The sequence below is a fragment of the Agelaius tricolor genome, unplaced genomic scaffold (genome assembly GCF_023055355.1).
Source record: "Agelaius tricolor isolate 1412-34295 unplaced genomic scaffold, bAgeTri1.0.p SCAF_2, whole genome shotgun sequence".
NCBI classification, from domain to species: domain Eukaryota; kingdom Metazoa; phylum Chordata; class Aves; order Passeriformes; family Icteridae; genus Agelaius; species Agelaius tricolor.
In genome coordinates, this window is record NW_027269262.1 from 78,105,528 (window position 1) to 78,126,643 (window position 21,116).

The window sequence follows — 21,116 nt, forward strand, 5'->3', positions numbered from 1 at the left end:
AGTGCTGCATTGCTTGCAGTTACCATGTTCTAGAAAGTGATTTAAACCAGAATTTTAGAGATGCCAAGGCACTTTTTTAAAGCATTCTGTTCAGGTCCTTCGCTCTTTTCATAAACTTGTAGTAGAAATAGACGACTTGAAGGCAAAAGGCTCTGTAGTGAAAAAGGCATGAAAGATTTTGTTAAGGTGACAGAAGGAGTTGTGGAGATGAGCAGCTAGGAGATATTAACAGAGGAGTCAACCTTTCAGTGCTGAATTAGTGGTTTGGAGAAGGTGAATTAACACACAGCTTGTGGAAATATATAACTTTTTAGGCATAACCCAGAGGTTGAGCCAATGAAGGGTGCTCAGACGCAGAGTGGGAGGAAGACCAGCAGAACAAATGGAGTAAAAATGGACACAAGAAGAGTGGTATTGCATTTGTCATTCTCACCATAGGGCTTTACACTGGTGTCCTCACACTAAAGAAAGGGACCTTCAGGTGTTTGAGCACCTATTATGCTGCTACAGAGAGCTTCTGGGAAGTCTCCCACACTTTTACACTGCTTTTGACCATCTTCACTGGTAGCATTCTAACACTGTAATGTCCATCTTGGCTATTTTGTACACAAATCTTCTTTAATGCTACCTAGAATTACTAGAGAACAGTAAATTATAGCTGCATGCCCCATTCATTCTTATTTTGCTGTGAGTGAGGATATTCAACTCAACCTGGCCTATGTAATTGTATCATTTATAGATTCACAACCCTTTATAAAATGCTGAAAGTCTTTTGGACTGAAAAGCATCACTGAAAGGCCCAACTCAGGCAGGCATATGCTTAACTTCAAACACATAAGTAGCTGCAGTCTAACAAAAATGCTCTTTGTATCCACAGGTACCTGAGGTGTTACTACTGGGCAGTTCGGAGCTTAATCACCATCGGTGGCCTTGCAGAGCCACAAACGCTGTTTGAGATCATTTTTCAACTGCTGAATTATTTCATGGGTGTCTTTGTCTTCTCCAGCTTGATTGGTCAGGTACATAAAAAAATCAATAACAAGTTAGACTCCAATTACTGTAATGTAGTGATAATATATTCAATTTAATGGACTTTAGTTCTGAGAAAAAGTTTAGTTTCCATCCTCTATTTTAACATCAAACATACTTATTTTTCTGATAAATACACGTGTTTAATCAGTTCCCTGTTTTGCAGCTCTTTTGCACACAAGCTGATTAAAAGCCAAGACTCTGCAGGACACAGATGACTCTTGAAACTATGTTAATTCCTTTTTTTTTCCCTTACTCACAGCCAAAGAGACAAATCCTTGACATTCACATTATACTGTTAAATCTGAAATAAAAATTGTGATTGTTGAATAAGTCATGTTTAGTACTACTCCTGATAGGATTCTGCTAATTGAAATCCCATTATTTTTGTTAAACTAGACCTCTGGTCTCTTCCACAAATGATAATATATTTGTCAACCTGAAAATTAACTGGTTTTCATTTCTCTTGCTTCCCATTTGGCAGGAGGGAACTTAAAAAGCCCATAGCACAGCAAATCAGTTATATTTCCAAATGAACATAACTGAAATATTTCTGGTTTGTAACTATTAAACTTGGGCTTTAGATCATAGGTTTTAAAACACATTGCCTACAGAAAAATAAATGCTGAGGTGTCTGAGTGAGACTGTGCCTTATCCGTTTCTGTAGAAACCATTCTAGACTTTTTGATTTCTCCATGCCTGTTATAAAATTAATAATTTTAAAAAAACTAAATTAAAACTGAAATGTAATTCTTATTTTGAATACAGCATTTGAAAAGTTCAATCAAGCAGCTAGAGATTGCATATGTCTCTTGCTCTCCAGAACTGCAAGAAGGGGTCGCTGTCACTGAAGAGACTCTTCCTTATAGGATTTAAAATTCCCCCATAAACCACAATTACCAAAAATAAAACAATACATACATATAAAATATTTCTTCTGGAAAACAACTTAAGCTTCGGAGCTTGCATATTTATAACTTTTCCCCGAATTGTTGTAACTATCAATGAAGGCCTCATTTCCCCAAGAAGATTCTACAGATGACTTTTTGTAACCAGTGGAGTCATGTGTAGTCTCAAACTTTAAACCTTAACACACAAGCTGCTTCATTGCAGTTTGTTGGTTATAATTTCTGTTTACAAAGAACCCTTGAAATTATTGAGTTATTTCTGCTTTAGCACACGTGCCTAAAAATTCTTATTCCCATTACAATCAATTGCATCTCTGTAATAAAGAGCAAAATTGAGCCCATGGCACATTAATCCTTGGCAGCTGCCACATGAAGCCATTCCAACTAAAATCACTAAAATCACACAACTAAAATCACATCTGAATACTTATTCTTTTGAAGAAGGAACATCTATGAACATTAACTCATCCACTTTCTAAAAACTGAATCACATTTGAGTTGAAATGTTAAATGATGTTCCTGCACTAAAAACTTTAAGGTCACCTTTCAGCTCTCAGAGCTTAGGACTGATGTCAGCTATTTAACAGTGGCACAATCTTAGTTTTAATGGTGTCAGATGATACTGTTACAGAAATTCAGCCCAGTTTTCTTTGCTTCTAAGTTGCATTCGCATTGCATGCCAAATACAGAGTAGCTTTACTATGGATTTTTAAGAAAAGTATTATCTATCATTTTCAACCATGTCCAAAAATACAAGACAGAAGTATAAGCTAAAACCCAGAAACAATTCCTCTAAAAGCATGTTACAATCAGACAATCAGATTAAATCTGCAATGTTTCTGAAAAAGCAGAAGAAGCACCTATTCAAAACATGCAGCCAAATGCATAATTTTTTGAAAAAAGCACTATATTTCATAAGTTGCTGACAAAATAAAATCAAGACTATTTTTTCTGAAATGTGTGGTAACAACAATTGATGTTTGCAGATGAGAGACGTAATTGGAGCAGCAACAGCAGGGCAGAACTACTTCCGTTCCTGTGTGGACAACACTGTCTCCTATATGAACACCTATTCTATTCCAAAATTGGTGCAGAATCGTGTTCGAACGTGGTATGAATACACATGGGACTCTCAGGGAATGCTGGGTGAGGATTTCCAGTTTCTTAGCATGCCTCAGTGAGAATGGTTGTACAGATACAGATATAGGGTGAAATTCACATTTCTCCTTTTCTGAATTGCATGTGGGAAGTGAGAGGAGGCTGCTCAACTTATTTTGGAAAAGAAAGAAACCACAAGGCAATATGATTCTTAATACTCTACAAACTCTATTCATTACTACAATGCTTTGGTAATAATTTTAGACAAGATTTATTAAGCATCTTAGTAAAAGGATATTAGCTGCTTCCTCACTTGAACTCATAAGTGTTAGAATAACTCCATTAAGTTATTTTTGCTCATTTTTGTGGACATTCCTAAATTTGTCTTTTTTTTTTTTTTCCCAGATGAATCAGAATTACTGGAGCAGATGCCAACCAAAATGCACTTAGCTGTTGCAATTGATGTGAACTTTGCCATTGTCAACAAAGTGGACTTATTCAAAGCAAGTAGTTTTACAAGAGAATACAGAAATATGTGGTATTCCATACAGAAACTTTGTTTTGTGCATCTTGAAACTCTTAAGTACATGTTAGTATGCAAGGCAAAATAAATCAAAGAAATATCTCAGGAATGGAGACATCAGAACAAACCCAAGTGCCTGCATTTGGATTTCTTTTTGTCGAGGCAGTGATCTCAAAAGAAACAAATGAGATTAGAACAAAGTCCTGTTATGACCACATCCTATAGCTGATGGTAGGGTCATCAGACTGTCAGTGAGTTTAGAGTATAACCCATCTCAACAGTCAGAGAACAATCTAATTTTTGACACAGTCACCTTGCTGTGACCACCCAGGTCTGCCTAAGAGATCACCCATGCTCTGTGTTCTGTCAATGTAACATTGGTGTAGAGAAAGTTGCATCATAGTCAGTTTTTGTGCAAAGGAGCTTTCTCTTTACTTACCATGGTCGTTTTCCAGAGCTACACTTTAAATGTGTACTTAAAATTGGATTTCTGGGAAAAAAACAAGGAGACCCTAAGTTTTTAGAAGTACAGACAGAAAATTTTCTGGTTAGAATATTTGTAAGAAATCACATGATACAGCTATATAAGAATTACATGGCTGTACATTTTTTTCTACATCTGCTGAAGACATAGAATTTATAGATTCATATGAGCATTTGACAGAATCTGTTGTTTTCCCCTGGACTGGTTTAAAAAAAATCCCATAACATCCCCATAAAAGACATATAAAGCTCTGAATATAACACTAACTGAGCTTCCTCAGAAAATCTAGATGTACAGAAACTCACTTTATAAAAAAAATGGAAATATGTTCAACCCATAGAGAGCTTCATCAGTATTTGAAACAACAACTCTTTCAGTTCTTTCTCAGCTCTAGTAGCTGATCTTTATGATGTTTTGAGTTTGCATTCCAATCAGGAAATCTCTGGGTTATTCCTGTATTGTTGGCTTTTGAGGCACTAATAATCACTTTTAATACTGAATTAGCAGAGTGATCAACTCTATTTTAACAGGGCTGTGATACCCAGATGATATATGACATGCTGCTAAGGTTGAAATCCATTGTATATTTACCTGGTGACTTTGTCTGCAAAAAGGTGAGAATTCTTGTTTTATTCAAATAAGAATTATATTATGTGTTTTAGAAAAAGAGTTCAGACATCGGTCAACAATGTCCTTTAAATAAACCTAATCCTGACTGAATTAGAAAGCATAAAATTAATTAAGCTACTCTGTGTAATAACAACAAATATGCTCTCAAATTTCAATCTAGAACAAGACAATATGAATTTTATTACTTACATTACCAACCATGAAATTATAGTAATATGGGAAAGTATTTAATGTAAATATGGTTTATCTAATGATACCTCATGAAATTTTAATATTTAAAATGGATCAAACATAATGTTTCTATACTTCTATGCATATAAACCCAGCCTACGGGTCTCAGCCTATGATGCTTTGTCTGTGCTTCATTTGTGTACTCAGACACACTTAAGTAGAATTATTTAAGAATGTAGAAAATACATTCCATAGAGCTCCTTCGAGCAGGATCTGCTCTGCCTTCACTCACAGCTCTGAGCCATCTCCAGGTTTCCAGCTGATTGCTGTCACATTGTCTCTTAGCAAAGATGTCTATCTTGTCTCAGCTTTTTGGCTTAAACCTGGCCAGACAGGTAGTTCACAGATAAATATCTCAGCCTCTGACCAGGGAGCCCACGTCTCTTTCCAGGAGGCATTTAAACACAGGGCAAAGTCAGATGCAATCAAAGCTTGGGGGGATGAATAGTAATCCATACTACTACTGCTCTGGCAAGTGACCACAGGTCCCACCACCTACACAAGTGACCATCAGAACCCCTTAACTTGTCTTTAGCAGTTCTGGTCCAACATGCCCACTAAGGTCCTGCTCCATCCCAGAGTTAAGCATACAATCCTCCCCCAAAATGCTGGGCTAGCTTCACTGACTCAACTGTGCAGAAGTTAAACATTTGTGAATACACTGAAGGATCAAGTGTGTCCCTTCAAAGACCAATCCAAGAACTGCTGTTGGCTAAGAAGGGTGGAAGAGTAGTTTGGTGTGTTGCTTATACAGTGCACAGCATAAAAAGATTTTAGACTACAGCTGGGACTCTGACACAACAGAGGGAATAAAGGACAGCAACAGATTCAATGCCTTGATACTGCAGTCTGATGCAAACAGTTCTTCACAAAGACAGGTTATGAGAAATTGAACTATCAACTTATTGCTGCTTGATTCAGAGCTAAAAGTCCTCTCATTTGTATAAGTCTACTATGTGACCAACTGTCACCCTGGTTTTTTAAGATTTTCTAAGCTTTCTGATGTTGACATTCTTGTAGTGAACTTTTTCACACACTTTCTGTAAATAACTCTTTGTTTCGCATTCCTTTATGGAAGAGGAGAAAGTTGATAGACTGTTGGTTTGAGCAGTGTCATTGGAGAGGTGTCACTGTCACCCTCCAATCCACTGTCACTTTTGGAAAACTATAAATGTTAGAGTCAGAAAATAAACTTCCCTCTTTTCTTCACCTTGAGAACAGCAGTGTGAGCTTGTGTTCTTTCGTGTCCTATAGTGACAACCAACAACCATAGCAATCTTATTAATGCTGCAACATGAAGTAGGGAATGTTGGAACCACCTTCCCCCTGGATGTATATCAGTCTCACCCTATTCACCAAGGAGATATTGCATGCAAGCTTGGAGCACCAAGTGACAGGAAGTGCAAATCCCTTCATTTTCAGTCCTGGCTCTATGGCTTCTGCTTTTTCACTTTTAAAACTAAATTGCCGCTTTGCCTCATGATAGTGGTACACCCTCTGCTCATGAGAGAGTAGAAAGATATTTAAAGAAGAACCTGTAATACAATTCTAATAACAAAAACCATTGCTAAAACATGGGCTCCTCATGTGTTTGTATACCCAGGGAGAGATTGGCAGAGAGATGTACATCATCAAACAGGGTGAAGTTCAAGTCCTTGGAGGCCCTGATGGTACCAAAGTCCTGGTTACTCTAAGAGCAGGAGCTGTATTTGGGGAGATCAGGTAGGTCCATCACAGTTTTGAATACTTTTTTTAGAGCTTGCCAAATAATCAGTGATTGTTTAACTTCTCTGTGGTAAGTGTGACAGTGGGGAGGCTAGAAAGTGGGTAGGATCAACAAAGAGCCCACTGAGCAAGGAGATGCATGTAAGTGAAGGAAAATCTAAGTGAAGCACCAGTGATTAAAAGGGTAAGATCTGAGACCAGTGTTTTGATCAGTGCACACAGGGATATAGAGACAAATTTCTTCTTTAGCATTTTAAAGATTTAACACATCTCTCTGTTATACTGTCTGCAATACAGGAGGACCAAATGTATTTTATTGCCTGTATAATAAGACTAGGTGCCTTTAAACGACAGATGGCAAAGATAAAAATTAATCTCCAACAAAATAGATAGAAAAATCTAAAATAGCAATTAAAATAGTTAATTTAAGAGCTGATTAAATTGCAGAAAATCAGACAACCCAATTTGAAAAAGTATTCATTTAAAAGCATACAAGACAAGAAAAAAGGTGGATAGACCAGATTTTTTTGTCTGAATTTATCTGGATGAGAATTTTTTGCTGGTGGCTACAAATGGTTTTTATATTCTGCATGTACTTTCTATGCAAAATCCATTAACTTGTATGTGCTAAGTTCCCCAGTTAGCCAATCAAGTGCTAATTTTTAGGCATTGCATCCCTCTGCTGGGGATGGCCCAAGGAAAAGTAATAAAATAAATGTGCTGCTGCATGTGATAAACTGGATCCTTGGTTTCTTCCAGCTGCCTTCCTGTTATTGTTAATGCTCTTGCTGGTAGTTTTAATCTGCTTTTTGAAAAGCAATAATCAGCTCTGGTCCAGGTTTAATTTGTCCTCTAGTTGTGTCTCCCTTTGTATTAGGGGAAACATTCCTGTTTATCCAGTGATGTGAGTACAGAACTTGCTTAGACCTCAAGTGGAAAACATCTGATATATCTCAGTTACAGAACTTGTTCATTAAGTGGGAAAGTGAAATTATATTAGTTCTTGGAGAAGGTTATTTGGGAGGCATTTCTCTGTGTGACAATATAATTACCTGAGCAAAGCGTCCAAACAAAAGGCTGTATTGTAAGTTATGCAGAAAGACTGAGAATGAACCCATCAATAAGGGCTGACTAATGAAAAGACAGAAGAAAAGCTAAAGCAGCCCCCATATGTAACACACACGTGGTTCTCAATTATTTATTAGTCTGGTATTTGAAGTGAGAACTTTGTATTTTAAACTGAGAAATGATAACTGTTGGTTTCAAAACACGGAAGGGACTTTTACACTTTTGATCTAACACAGGTGAGCGCTTGTTTCCATGAGAGAACCACACAATGACCTTTAAAGATTCATTTCCCTGTACGTGTTACTCTTTGCATAATTGCCAATATGGCCAGCAAAACCCTCAGCAATGCTATAACACTACACTTCTAGTCTTGTTTTATTCATCTCTGACCTACTGCAGCAGCAAACCCATCCAAACATGTGTAATTTGCATATAAAACATCAGGCAGTGGATAAACTCAAGGAGAAAAATCCACAGCAACTGGCAGACATGATGCACTAAGCTTATCAGTAGAGATATGCTCTTCCTAGTGGCAAGGTGCTAGAAAATAATGAGTTTGTATTGTGCCTTTCTATATAATTTTTTTCAAGGTCTTCTGAATAGAGGCAAATGGAAAGGAATATTCTTTAATGGATTACGTACTACTTTTTCTAGGACATCCAAGTTTTCCTCTCACTTTATAAAGGTTATAACCTGATATCAGGCTGATTTCCTTCTGATTTCCAAGTCAAGATTTATTTGGAGAAATATGTCAGCTTCCTTCTGAATGGTTTAGGTATATGATTTATATGCTATTGCTATTTAATCTCACTCTGTTCAAAATGCATGTCAACGATGCTTAAAATTCTCCAGGAGCAAAGGAATTGAAGAAAATAAAACCTGTTTATTTCCAAAAATTCTCTGAATTATACTAGAAAGCCAATATAAGAGTAACAACCAAACAGGTCCCTTGACAATTTCATCCTTGAAAATTATTACAGAAAGGGATTAAGTAATGGGAGTTCCAATTAACATTTTACCCTCATTGCTATATCTATACTTTCCTGTATAGATATCAGTTTGGGGACATAAAATAATTTCAGAATCAGAAGCAAACAGATTGTTGTCTTAATGAGAGCCCATCAGCAAAGACAATTCAGAACAAGAGAAATTCAGTTATAAAAGCATTTCACTAGCCCAGAGAAAGTTGTACTTGAAGCCAGATGTCCTCATTCATCCATTTACTGGTATTTCCTATCAGAAAATGTAAATTCTGGAAAAACTAAAACATTTCTCCATTTTATGTAAATTTTTGACAGGAAGATCTCTAAATGTTTGATCTCAGCATCAGCTTTCAGTTGTTTTGTAATTTTAAACTTTATGTAAAAAATCCAAACTACAGGGACTATTTAGTTTTGTGAAAGATGTTTTCCAGTACTTTGGTCCAGGATTTCCCTCAAAGTAGTAGCTGCTATTTTTCATAGTCTCTGCCCTTTGGAGTTTGACATCCTTATCAGAAGCAAGATCCAGATCTCTTTCCCTTTCCTGACTTAGCAGTTCTCCTCATATGCACATAGGTGCCCAGCTGAGCTGCCACAACCCTGTGCATGTTCAGCTGATAAAACAAGCCATTCCCCAATTTCTATTAACAACAGCTTCCCACAGAGATCAGCTATAAAAACAATAGATAAGCTGAGTCATCACTTTGACAACTTTATAGCTTGAAATTTAATTTGCTACCATAAGAATTCTAAGGTTATCAACTTCTACTATTATTAGAGCATTTGACACTCAAAACTGGAGTGAAAACTGTGAGGTAAAAAAGCAAATTTTGTGATTAATATAGATATTGCATTAACAAGAACCCCTGCAAGGCAAACGTATCTGTTTTAAAAAATTTGGTCATGTAACTCTTCACACACTAACCAAACCAGATTGAATGCTGAAGTACCATAACTTTGTCCTTAGTCAAAGATGATTCTGTTTGAACAAAGACTGCCTTACTTCTAAAATTCACCTCACAACATCACCATAATGAAAAAGCTGATCTCTTTAGTCCCTGTCTACCTTGATAAAATGAGCTTTCTGTTAGGAAAGCCTAAAAATGATTGTTCAATGACTTGTTGAGAAGTGATTCATCAGAGCTCAAAAGGTATTTGCAATTTTCTTTAGCAGATTTTCCTATTGTGCAAAGAGTTTTATTCTATCTCAAGAATCATAGAGAATTGTTTAAAAAGAAGATGATAAACTGCATTTTCAGCTTCAGTCCATGTATTGATTGCTGTCTTGAGTTGCAGAAAAGCACACTGTGGGCATGTAAAACTAGCCTTGCACACACAGTTGCAGAGGTCTCCTACTATCCTTTATAAATTAAATATATTATCTATATGATTCAATACTTAGAAATATGTTTTATAACTATCTTTAATATTAAAACAAATATATATCCTTTATTATTACTTCAGATGGGTATTGATTCCTGTTTACTGGGGTCCAGAATATCTTTTTTTAATTACTTTTAAATTTAGATAAACCTAAATGCTCTCTAAAAATATTAATTCACTGGGAAATCTTTAAAGGAAAAATTTTGGGGTAGATCTTGAATAAAGTGATAGAGCAATTTTAGAACTAAAAACAAAATGCAAATTCTCTTACTTGCCAGCAGAGCTGACAAGTGAAGTCTCTTTAATTGCTTGGTGCAGGATGAAGAATTTATTTTTATTTGTACATCTAATTCTTTCTTACATGTCCTACCTCCAGCCAACTGCTGCTAGCTAAACAGGCTTAATATCTTTTTTGTTCAAAACAAAATAGCCTTCTTTTTCTGGCAGACACATTTGTAACTGTCAGCCTGAAAGACCTTCCTAAACTGTATAGTTCATTGCCAACATTTAAATGTGAGATGAGGTATGTGAGAAAACCAAAAACAAGAGTCCCGCAGAAGTTATTCACTCAGGAAAAAAATCCTTGGGGGAAAATCACTCATTCATTGTAAATAATGCTGCTCTAGTACTGATGCAAATAATTTTCAGCAATAAAACTGAGGAAATGCCAAGTTCACATAAGAACTAAAGCAAGTGCAGTTTGAACTGTGGGTATCTCTATTAGCAAAACTTTTCACAGTCTTTAGCATCCAGTCCTTAGCATCCACCCGTGACAATTTACCTTCCTGAGATGGAATTTCTAATCCCAACTGCACAGGGCCTTTACAGAACACTGGACAGAACAGCCAGCTCCATGAGCTTTACAAGGACTTTAGTGGAGAAGCACCAGCAGAGAGATTCCTCACTAGCCAAGGAACACTGTGACTGATGGTGCTTATTTTGTGTTTATTTTCATTCCAGCCTACTGGCTGCGGGCGGAGGAAATCGAAGGACTGCCAACGTGGTGGCTCATGGTTTTGCCAACCTTTTTATTCTGGACAAGAAAACACTCAATGAAATCTTGGTGAACTATCCTGACTCAGAAAAACTTCTCATGAAGAAAGCAAAGTATGTCCTAACAACAGTTTTTAAATCATACCATTTAGCTGCAAGGTGGACAGTTGTGACTTCTAGACGATTTGCATTCCTTTCTTGGAAAATAACAGTTGTAAACACATTTGCTATTAGGGGTCAGATTTGCCTGGTAGTTTCTAGTTGAAAGCATGGTCTTGGAAGGAATCCCAAGGATTGTGGAAATGTGGTAAGTAGAATGAAATCCTCAATATAGTTGCCTTATGCATTATATTTAAGGTAAAATTACAAAAAAAAATAGGAGATAGGGACATCTATCAGGACACCTTCTTACATCAAGAAAGAAACCGCAGGACAGACATTGGTTAAGGAATAGGTTTTCAAAGATGCAACAAAACAATTAATTCTACAGATATGCTTCTGTAGAATTAATTCTACAGATATGCTTCAATGCATCCACAGACTTGAATGCATTTCCAAAACCTTAAGCAGCAGTTAGGAATGGATTGAAAGTAAGGCCTGACAAGATGGAACTACACAGATTAGATACCTGTGCATTTCATTCAAAAGCATTCCAAAATGGGATTTCAAACCAAGATTGCTTTTCACCTTCCTTTGGCTGTAGCTTGCTAGGATCATCATTTTCGCAGCTTTGAAAATGCAAAGTATTGTCAGATTTTGTCATAAAATTATGACAAAATGAGTACCTTGCTACCTTGTAAAAGATCCAAATATTTGAAACAGTTTGTCATTATTAGTATACTTCAGCACCCCTAGTGGTCTTTACTGTTGTCTTTACTGTTGTCTCAAATTGCTGTCGAAGGTTGGAAGGTTGGTCGCAGACTTGAAATTCCCCCAGAGAAGACTAAACATAGCACAGGAGAGACATTTTGTTTTTCAGAAGTGCTAGCAAATGGCTGCATTCATCATGTTGTAACAGCCCAGGTAGTCAAACAACAGTATCTTGAGAATCATGATGCCCCTGAGGAACAAGGAAACCAGACAAAGAATGGGCTGACTGCTCAATTTTCAAAACTAGCATTAACAGGTAGAAAAGGGGAACAAATACATGGACCAGTGATCCCTAGCATTAATCATTCCTGACTTTTCTCCAGCTTCTATCTAAACAGTAGTATGACCTTGTTAGTCCTTTCTCTCTGTCCCACACTGCCTCTTCTCTTTCTTGCCCACCCTAGGTATATTCTGCCCATCCATTAAATTCTGCTTCCTCCAGACAACCTTTCTCAATGGTGGAGCTTAATCATACACCTTTTGTATCTGCACTGCCATTTGAGCTCAAAGACCTCTCTAGATACCAGACTAAAAACAAGATATTCTGTTTAATTTTAAAGATATGCAGTACCTGCCCTGTGCAGGAGGCCATGTTCCCTACCAGTCAAGGCATCCACAAATTCTGCCAAAACTAGACACAAAGAGGAATTTGTGCACTGTTTTCATAAAGATTGTGGTTATGCTCAGTTTTGGAATGAAGTTACCAGTTGCTCTGCCCTGGAAGGTTTCCATTAAAGTTCTTTTTGGCCATCTGACACCCTTAAAATAAGGGATCCTTGAAATAAACTGAAAGGATTTATTCAAGAAAGAAATTTGTTCTATTATCACCTGCCCAATAACTCCTGTATGTTTTTTGCATAATAAAGCATTCAAGCTACTAAAGTATATCTTTTTATAATTTGTGACAATGAAATTAAAAAAAAAAAAAAGTAAAAAAAGTAAGTAAACCCTTCACTTCTGAAATTCCCAATGTACAAGATGCTGGAGAAAATGATAGTATTATGGGATTTACTATACAGACTGCAAATATAGTCTTCACTCACAAAGAGCCTTAAGTCAGAGCTTTTGCAAGGATAGAAAAGTGGCCTTGAAACCTATACAGTAATCTAATAGAAACTGAAAGCATGGGAACCCTCTGCTTTTTACTGGTCCCATCTATCTCAGATCTTTCATCTAATCTTTACCCTCATTATTCATTCTCAGTTCTTGTCATTATGGCTGCAAATCAGTACAGCTACAGAATGGTGTGAAAACCTAGTCTGCCACAAGGCTAGCAGTAGTGTTTGTATTGTCAGGGTGTCTTCTTCTACTGAAGAGGACCAAAACCAAGTACCACTGTCTGACCTGACCTATGAGAGATGAGCCACATTGGAAGTTAGTTTGGTAAAGTATTTCCTCCAAAAGTACCAACTGGAGTCCTGGTGGAACACCAAATGCTCCCTGGATTTGCATCCAGAAGACCAGATAAGAAACTGCCATCTCAGGATGGGGCACCCATCCCCCTCCACACCTCTTCTTTCCTTATCTTTCTCTTTGATCTCTTTTGTGACACCTTAATTTGAGCCAGCCCTTCTTTATACTCCAGGATATAGGTAAGCAACTCCAGATTTGAACACTTGCCTCCATCTCTACCAGAGCCTAGGGCAAAACCTTTACTGTTTCCAATTTTGCTCTTGTCACTTGACTTGGGAACCAAATAAGAGCCATCAGATCTTCAATACCATAAATGTGGTATTCCAGCTTTGCAGGAACTTTACTCAGTTTCACAGCACCACTGTGTGTTCTTATCCACTGCTTTCTCCAGGGTGCTGCTGAAGCAGAAGGGGAAACCTCCTCCAGGACCACCAGTGCAACAACCACGGGGCTTGGCCAGTCTCTTTGGGCAGAAACAGGAAACTCCGAAATTGTTTAAAGCAATGCTTGGAGGAAAAGGAAAAGAAGGCCTTGCTAAGCTGCTGCAGCTGAAGAAACAACAAGAAACTCAGGTAAAGCCACAGAAAACATAGTAGAATCTACTCAGAGGGCTTGGGCAAACAGTGTAGATGAAAATTCAGCCTTTCTGCAATCAACAGCAAAAACTCCCAGTAGCTGAGATATAACCACTTTCCCTAATCTCTGTAAACACTAATTCTAAAATTTGTCTTGATCTTTCTGAACCTGGACTTTATGCAGACCAGAGAAAACAAAAGCAAGGAAAAAAAGCAAGCAAACAAAAAATCCTGTAAGAAAGTAAGGATAAATGGATTTTACAAAGGTCTTAAGGGCATCTGATCTTCTAATTTTATGCAAACAACAGTAAATACAGAAATACCCAAACACAGTAATCTGATCCAGCTGACTCGGGCACATGGCGAACTTTCCAACTCACGGTCAGATCTCTGGTTGTTAAAAATCCTGAAGAAAAAAAATATAAAGTGTAGCCCACACAGCTAAAACTGATTACATCTCTAATATCTTGCACTTATGAGAAAACTATTGTTGTTACTGATGAAAAATAATTCCCACATAATACTCTGTTCTGAGAAATGTTAATGTTAATAAGAACCTGCTCACTTCTACATATTTACCCAAAGGTGGTAGGATTATTTTCTTTATAGCTGAAATAGCTGTGGTTATATTTAAGTTAAATAAAGAACTTTGCACTTTGCTCACACCAATGACTATAACAGTATGATTGGAGGAGAAATACTGCTCATTTTAGTGTGTATTTGTGAACTTATCAGCAAATAGGCTTCGCCAAGGAATGGGGGCAGTGTGAAGTATGTTAAGGTTTACATAACGCTCTTTCTTTCTCCACTAGTTTAAAGACATAAAGGAAGGAGAGACCTAAGGGTTCTATGCCCCAAAACAAGTCTGTTTCATCCCCCTATATTAGTAAGAAGCACATATTTTTAATATCCACAAGTGTTTTCTAGGTTTTATACTGATATTCTGATTCGGAAATTGCATTTTTCATTTAGAAACCAATTCTCAGCATCTGAATAGAAGTTTACATGTGTTGCATACCATTAATACAGTTGTCATGCTGTGCCTGTCCATGGCACGTGCAGAATAGAACTACTTCCTGAATTTCTTTTGCAGTATTGGAAAACATTAAACTTCTTGTTTCTAGGAAACTAAAGCTGAAACAGAGACCAAGCCTAAAGAAGAGAAGAAACCTGTGGAGCCTGCAGCCCCCTCTGCACCCCCTGCTAAAAAGGAAAAGCCACAGACAGATGCTAAGCCTGCAGTTATGCAGAGAACAACGAGTAAGGAGTCTCTGATCATTAGTATGACACCATCCCCCAGAGCAGGAGAAGGAGAGATTCTTAAAGTTGAAATTAAAGAGAAAGAAAAGAAATAGATGGTGCTGTGGGGCGTGGCCCCATCTATTTGTCTTGCTACATTCAGAGGCCTGGCCGGACTTTGCTTTTGGGTATAGAATATAAAAGTAGAGGCTACGTGTGAGAAAAATCTACACCAGCTCCTCGTCTTCCTGCCCTCCTCTCCTGGCACAACTGCACAAATTATTTATATTCTTAACCATGACACTGAAGAGAGAACTTTTGGTGTACTAGAAATTACGGCTCAGATTGTATTTCACGACCACTTATTTCTTGTTTTATTCATGCTCTCCCTTTTCTCTTACTCTGTCTTGTTCCTACTTCTCCTCTTCCCTCTCCTCTTTATCCTTGCTTTCTTCCTGTTGTTCTTGTTGCTCAGTTTGCTCTTAGCTTTTGTGTGTATTCTTTTCTGTTTTCTCTTCTGCCTCCCCATAGTTATCCTTTTCCTTGCTGCTGCCCTACTGTTGCTAAGGTTCCTTATGTTTCTCTCTATCCTTCTCCCTCCTCCCCTTATACTTCTAATCAGTGACCTGGGTTTGTGACCAGCATGGCTCAGAGCAGACAGCAGCTGCTATGTGTTGGGATGTTTTACCTTGGGACAGAGGGCAACATAACAAAACCATTGTGAAAAAATAAATCCCCAAATCTGCAATAGGGAAGCAGATTATAGAATTATTGCCAGCCCTCTGAAAGCATAAACATCTGCTTCAGCTGCCTTTGATTCTGACAAATTAACATGGGAAAGAGTTCACCCTCCAGATGTGACATATAATTTTGGGCTGCTGATTTACTTGCTTGATCTTGTCAAGGGGTTGGGCATGCTCTCTGTTACATCTCATCAAGTAAGCACTTGATAGAGCTGTCTGAAGAACCTTGGTATCTAAACAAGCTACTTCAAAAATAAAGGCTATTTTATAAAAAGCAGGATTTACACTTTCTGGCTCTGCATTGCAAAGTTGCAACCAATGCTCCAGTTGTTCATCTACATCATAGACTAATGGTGCAAAGAGAAACCTGTGTCTCCATGTCTTAGCTACATCACATTTGTGAATTTCATGGGTGCCACAGCTGGGGGATACAGTCTCCCATGCAGGAGCTCCCACACTGCCAACCTTCTACATCGACTCATCAGTCTCAGATGCAGTATTAAAACACAAAAGCTTGAAGCTGTGTTTTAAGATAAACTCCCAACTACATTATTTTCTTCTATGGGTTTGCATCTCCTCTCTCTCCCAATCCCCTTTCAGATACCACTGGATGAACAGTTTTGTAAACAAAAAACATTATGCAGAGGCCAAGCCAAGAAGTGAAAAAGCAGGCTTCACAGCTCCCTGGCTGACCAGCCAACCAAGGCACCATGCCAAAATAAAACACTCACTTTGCAGGCAATGTATGACCCTACAGGCTATGCATTCTGTAGGCCTGTTCTTCAAAGCCTTTCAACTTCTGTAATCACAGGCAAAACTGGAAGCCTAACCAGAATCAGTGGGAAGTTTGCCCAAGTAAAAGCTGGATGAGTGAATTCCATATGTTGCATATTCCACAATCCTCTGATGAGACCCAAACCATAATCTCTTTCAAAAGAAAGTTCTGCTGCATTAGCAGTGAGGTGAAGGTTCAACTGCTTTGTGGAAAGAACCATCTTTTTGTATGCAGCTTGTTATTTGATATGTATAAAAAAATGACATCACAAAGAGGGAGAAAATTTTAAATTGTTTCATAAAGAATTATTCATCTATTGCACATCCAGGACTGTCTCAATGAAATCTCAAGATTAGAAATACTGCTGAACTGTTCCATGAATGAGACCTTCTATGAATAATAATACTCTATGAATTGCAATATGTAGTTTCACATCCTTTTTTTTTTTGAGAGAGTTGTCAAAGCAGTATGGAAGGGGGAAAATATTCCCCATATTTTAGCATTTTTATATGAACGAGTAAAGCTCACTCTCATTGAAAAGAGTCGATTCCCTTCTGCCTACACAAATGCTACCAGGTAATTTTGAACGTTTTCTCTGAGCGCATATTTAAGTTCATCAATCACACACTGACATAAATTACAAAGTAAAGGCTGAGACTGCAGCACCAAGTGCTTCACTGCAGTGACAGAGCTTCCCACAAATTGCTGCTTTGCTACAAGCTCAGGTTTGCAGAAAAGTTTGACAGTTCTGTCTGCAAGACTACTACTTATACATAGCTCTTGAGTTCCTTAGACCCAAAAGAAATTAGGGGAGGTATCAGTGCAAAAGACAGTGGCCACACATAAAGAACATCCATCTGGTTTTCTGTAACATCCTACTTTTCTATTGTTGGGGTACTTTCCTCTTCCCACAATTTCTCAGTTCTCAGGGTTGGCAGGCACAAGAAGACTGCACAAATCGAAGTTGCAACTATTTGTATGCATACATCTTACAAGATGTAAGATGCAATAAATTCTTTCAGGAACTAATTCTACCCTGTAGATTCTTGATTAGTGAAGAAGCAGAATGAATTACTCTGGTGCACTTAGAAGATGCAGTTTCCAGTGTCATAGTTGTCTCTGTGTGGCATCACATTCCACTGCAACACTGGCTCCTGTATCTTAGTGTCCTAATTCAGTCCCTCAGACTTGACTACACTTGAATGTAAAGAAACTGAAGGGTAGAGTAGGATAATGTATTTGAAAACTACAAATAACCTTCTCTCTATGCCCCTCTAACTAAAATGTAGAGATTGTTCTGGGAAAAGAATTTTTGGAAAACCTGATAATAATTGTATGAAATAACATGCATGGGAGAACTCTAATGTGGCACAGAACATCAGTCACAGTTAAAACTCTCCAACTTCAGAATATCTTCTGGCTAGAAGCCTGTTTATGATACTTATGAAGAATGAAATGCAGAGTCATTACCACTAGAGTGGAAAGGCATTTTTTTTCCTCTCCCTTTTATACTTGTTATAAATCCGTGGCATACTCACCATAGGAATCACAAAAGCAGGATTTAGCATTACACAGGATATGCTGAATACAAAAGTACCACAGAACAGTATATTGAAATGATAATTTTAATGCAGAGGTATTGTAAATCATTTAACTTCATCAGAACTGAAATACATATAAAAGTAAAAAATTCTGGTTACAGGTGAGCTCTCTGTTGTGCATATGTATATATTATGACCAATACATGGCAAAAAGCATCTGATGACAAAGACTGCCATACATCACTTTTATCACAAGGTGGTGCCAGTGACCTACGAGCACACTCACTTTACAAAACTTGGACAATATTTTGCTTTGTCACCCGCAAGCTATTAGGGCATTTTTCACATGGAAATATAAACAAAAAATGGCAAAACAGCACAGTAACTCCCCTTCCCCTTGACTCACAATCTGCTGCATTTCTTCATCCAGAATATCACTTCAGCCTACCCTGGAAGTTTTCAACAGGCATTAGCTGCACATCTCTACGTTATACCAGGTCCTGTCTAAAACATTTAATTTACAAAGAATAGGGCACACTGAGAATTAGGTGTTGTTGATATGCTATTTAACTCCCTAAGCTTGAGGAACAGGGAGCAATTCTCTAATAAAAGAAAATGAAATCTCTACTGTACAAACTCAGAATTTATGTATAGAATACAGACAAAACAACAGGTTTTCTTTTACATGCAGCAGATACTTAGTATAATAATACATACTAACACATTTAAATGCACTTCCATGGCAACTTAAAACAGAATTGGTAACACATAACCCGGGTGCAGCATTTTATCTTTGGCAGACAGCTCAGAGGAACTTCAGTAGTATCCCGTACTTCTATCAGTAGTACTCCTATCATCCACTACAATCAATGCAGACAAAGTATTAGTATTGCATCCAGTTCTCTCTGTACATGAAGCAGATAGCTGTGAAACAGTTTACTCTTCCAAAATAATTCACTCTCAATTTGCAGCAGTGTGATTTAGGTTTATTATAGTAACTTCCTTGATCTCAATATTTTGAGTTGCATATCTGATATGACACTTCATTGTAATTTATACATAAAGTAGTAACGGATTTTCACTACACTGATAAAAAGATGATTACAGATTTTTTTTAACATAAATATATGAATTATATTTTTAAAAAAGAAAGAGCTTGGCTTAACATGAAAAACTCTCATCCTTAACATTTCACTACTTGATAGCATTTAGGATCCCCTTCCACCAAGAAAAATGGAGTGGAGACAATATATCCATTCATGATTGATTGATAAATGTCAGCTACAAAGCATTTGGTATGTCTTGTGCAAGATAATAGATATATCCTTCACCCATCAATGTTAATGTGAATTCAGACTTTCTACAGGATTATACATGTAAAACAAACAAAAAAAAACCCAACAAAAAACAAACCAAACCAAACCAAACCAAAAAAGCAGCACACTATGCAGCTCCAGCAGCTAAAAGTCAAATACACTATGACCTGGTGAAATCTTGAGTGTCCATGTGTGCTAAATTTAGCAGGAGCCCACTCTGTTCTTACATACTACAGCCAGACCATCCACATGAGATAAGTTGGATGTCTAACTCTAAACCACTTCAAAGGTGAAACTGCAAAATTAATGTTCAAGATTGGCATTCCAGAAGTGATAAATGTGACCTTTCCATCCACTTATGTTACACACAGTGACAGGCTCGGAGGGGATCCTCAGCAAGCAGTATGCAGCTGGAGGTCAAGAAACCTTCATTTATCCACTAAGCAAACACATGATTTACATTTGGTATAAAAGGTGAAGGGAAAACTCAAGCCAAGTAAATCAGAAATTGTTTGCCCTAGAGAAATGCAGTATGATTATAGGATTAGGGCTTGAGAGACTTGACTTTCTTGAGTCTTCCTAAAAGGAGAGAAAAAGGGAATATCAGGTTTTTTGTCGGCACTTTTCATTAGTGGGCTCATGGAAAAGCAGCATGACTCAAAATATGACAAAAGTAAATACAAGTAGCCACTTTGAAGGACTTTACCTCAAAATATGCAGTTCTAAATCAGAGAAAACTTTTAAAGTAAAAACCAAATTCCTACTTCACAAAAAGCCCTTTAAAGATCAATAGTCATGACTGTTTTATGGGGGGGATAGAACCCCAAAACAAAACCCTTACCAAAATAAATCTGGAATTTCCATTTTCCAGTACACTGCACATTGGAACACATCTTACAGCCTTTACAGTAGTAGCCTCATAGGCCAGTACTACTATTCTGAGATGTCAGAGGTTTACCTTGATTGACCCTAGTTATTCCCATACTATCTTAAGAGAAGGCATAGTATAAAATAATATATATTTTAATGACTTCTTTGGCTTATGTTCACACCGCCCTGAATCCCAGGCATTGCCCAAAGGCACTGAAGTGACAAACATGAAGCAGCTGTGCAAGGAGGGCCTTCACACTCTGTGGCACTTGTCTGAATATGAAACACCTGTATCAAAATTTTGTTATGGTGGCTTAATAGAAACTCTTCTTTCCACTCTTTTCAAAATCAAATGCATCCATGTAAGCACTCTCTCTCAAATCAACATGAAACTTAAATACCATTACAATTTTGGCCCTTAAAAGGCACACTTGGCAAAGTGATTTGTAGGCAAAGTGATTTGTAGGCAAAAGCTAACATCTGACATTATGATACAGAGGCATGTGTACACATATACAGAAGTATATAAAGAACCAAAGTCTGTAGATCAGCAAGTAAAGCAAGCACAAAGTCTTTCCTCTGGTCAGCCCACTCATTTTGCAGCAGGATTCTTAGGAGGCTGAAGTTTGTAGGTGCTGAAGTAGTTCACCACTTGCTGAGGGACTTCTGCCAGGACACACTGAGCCAGAGCTTCTCTGGGAGACTTATAAAAAAAGAACACC

At 37.5% G+C, this 21,116-nt stretch overlaps 2 protein-coding genes across 6 annotated transcripts in view; one reads left to right on the forward strand and one right to left on the reverse strand.

The window, feature by feature from the left end:
* CNGB3 (cyclic nucleotide gated channel subunit beta 3) overlaps positions 1-15,506 on the forward strand; it is a 60,751-nt gene extending 45,245 nt beyond the window's left edge. Inside the window, exons 11-18 of the mRNA XM_071449452.1 lie at positions 878-1,019; positions 2,924-3,083; positions 3,441-3,538; positions 4,573-4,656; positions 6,507-6,625; positions 11,020-11,166; positions 13,727-13,907; positions 15,035-15,506. Coding sequence (XP_071305553.1) covers positions 878-1,019; positions 2,924-3,083; positions 3,441-3,538; positions 4,573-4,656; positions 6,507-6,625; positions 11,020-11,166; positions 13,727-13,907; positions 15,035-15,265 — 1,162 coding nt within the window. The 3' untranslated portion in view covers positions 15,266-15,506. The remainder of the gene's footprint in view (positions 1-877; positions 1,020-2,923; positions 3,084-3,440; positions 3,539-4,572; positions 4,657-6,506; positions 6,626-11,019; positions 11,167-13,726; positions 13,908-15,034) is intronic.
* A 2,772-nt stretch (positions 15,507-18,278) lies between these two features.
* The window catches only part of CPNE3 (copine 3), a 29,896-nt gene continuing 27,058 nt past the window's right edge, over positions 18,279-21,116 (reverse strand). For all 5 annotated transcript variants that reach the window (XM_071421646.1, XM_071421642.1, XM_071421644.1 and 2 more), the window contains one exon: positions 18,279-21,097. In XM_071421646.1, the coding sequence (XP_071277747.1) occupies positions 20,987-21,097 (111 nt within the window). In that variant the 3' untranslated portion in view covers positions 18,279-20,986. The remainder of the gene's footprint in view (positions 21,098-21,116) is intronic.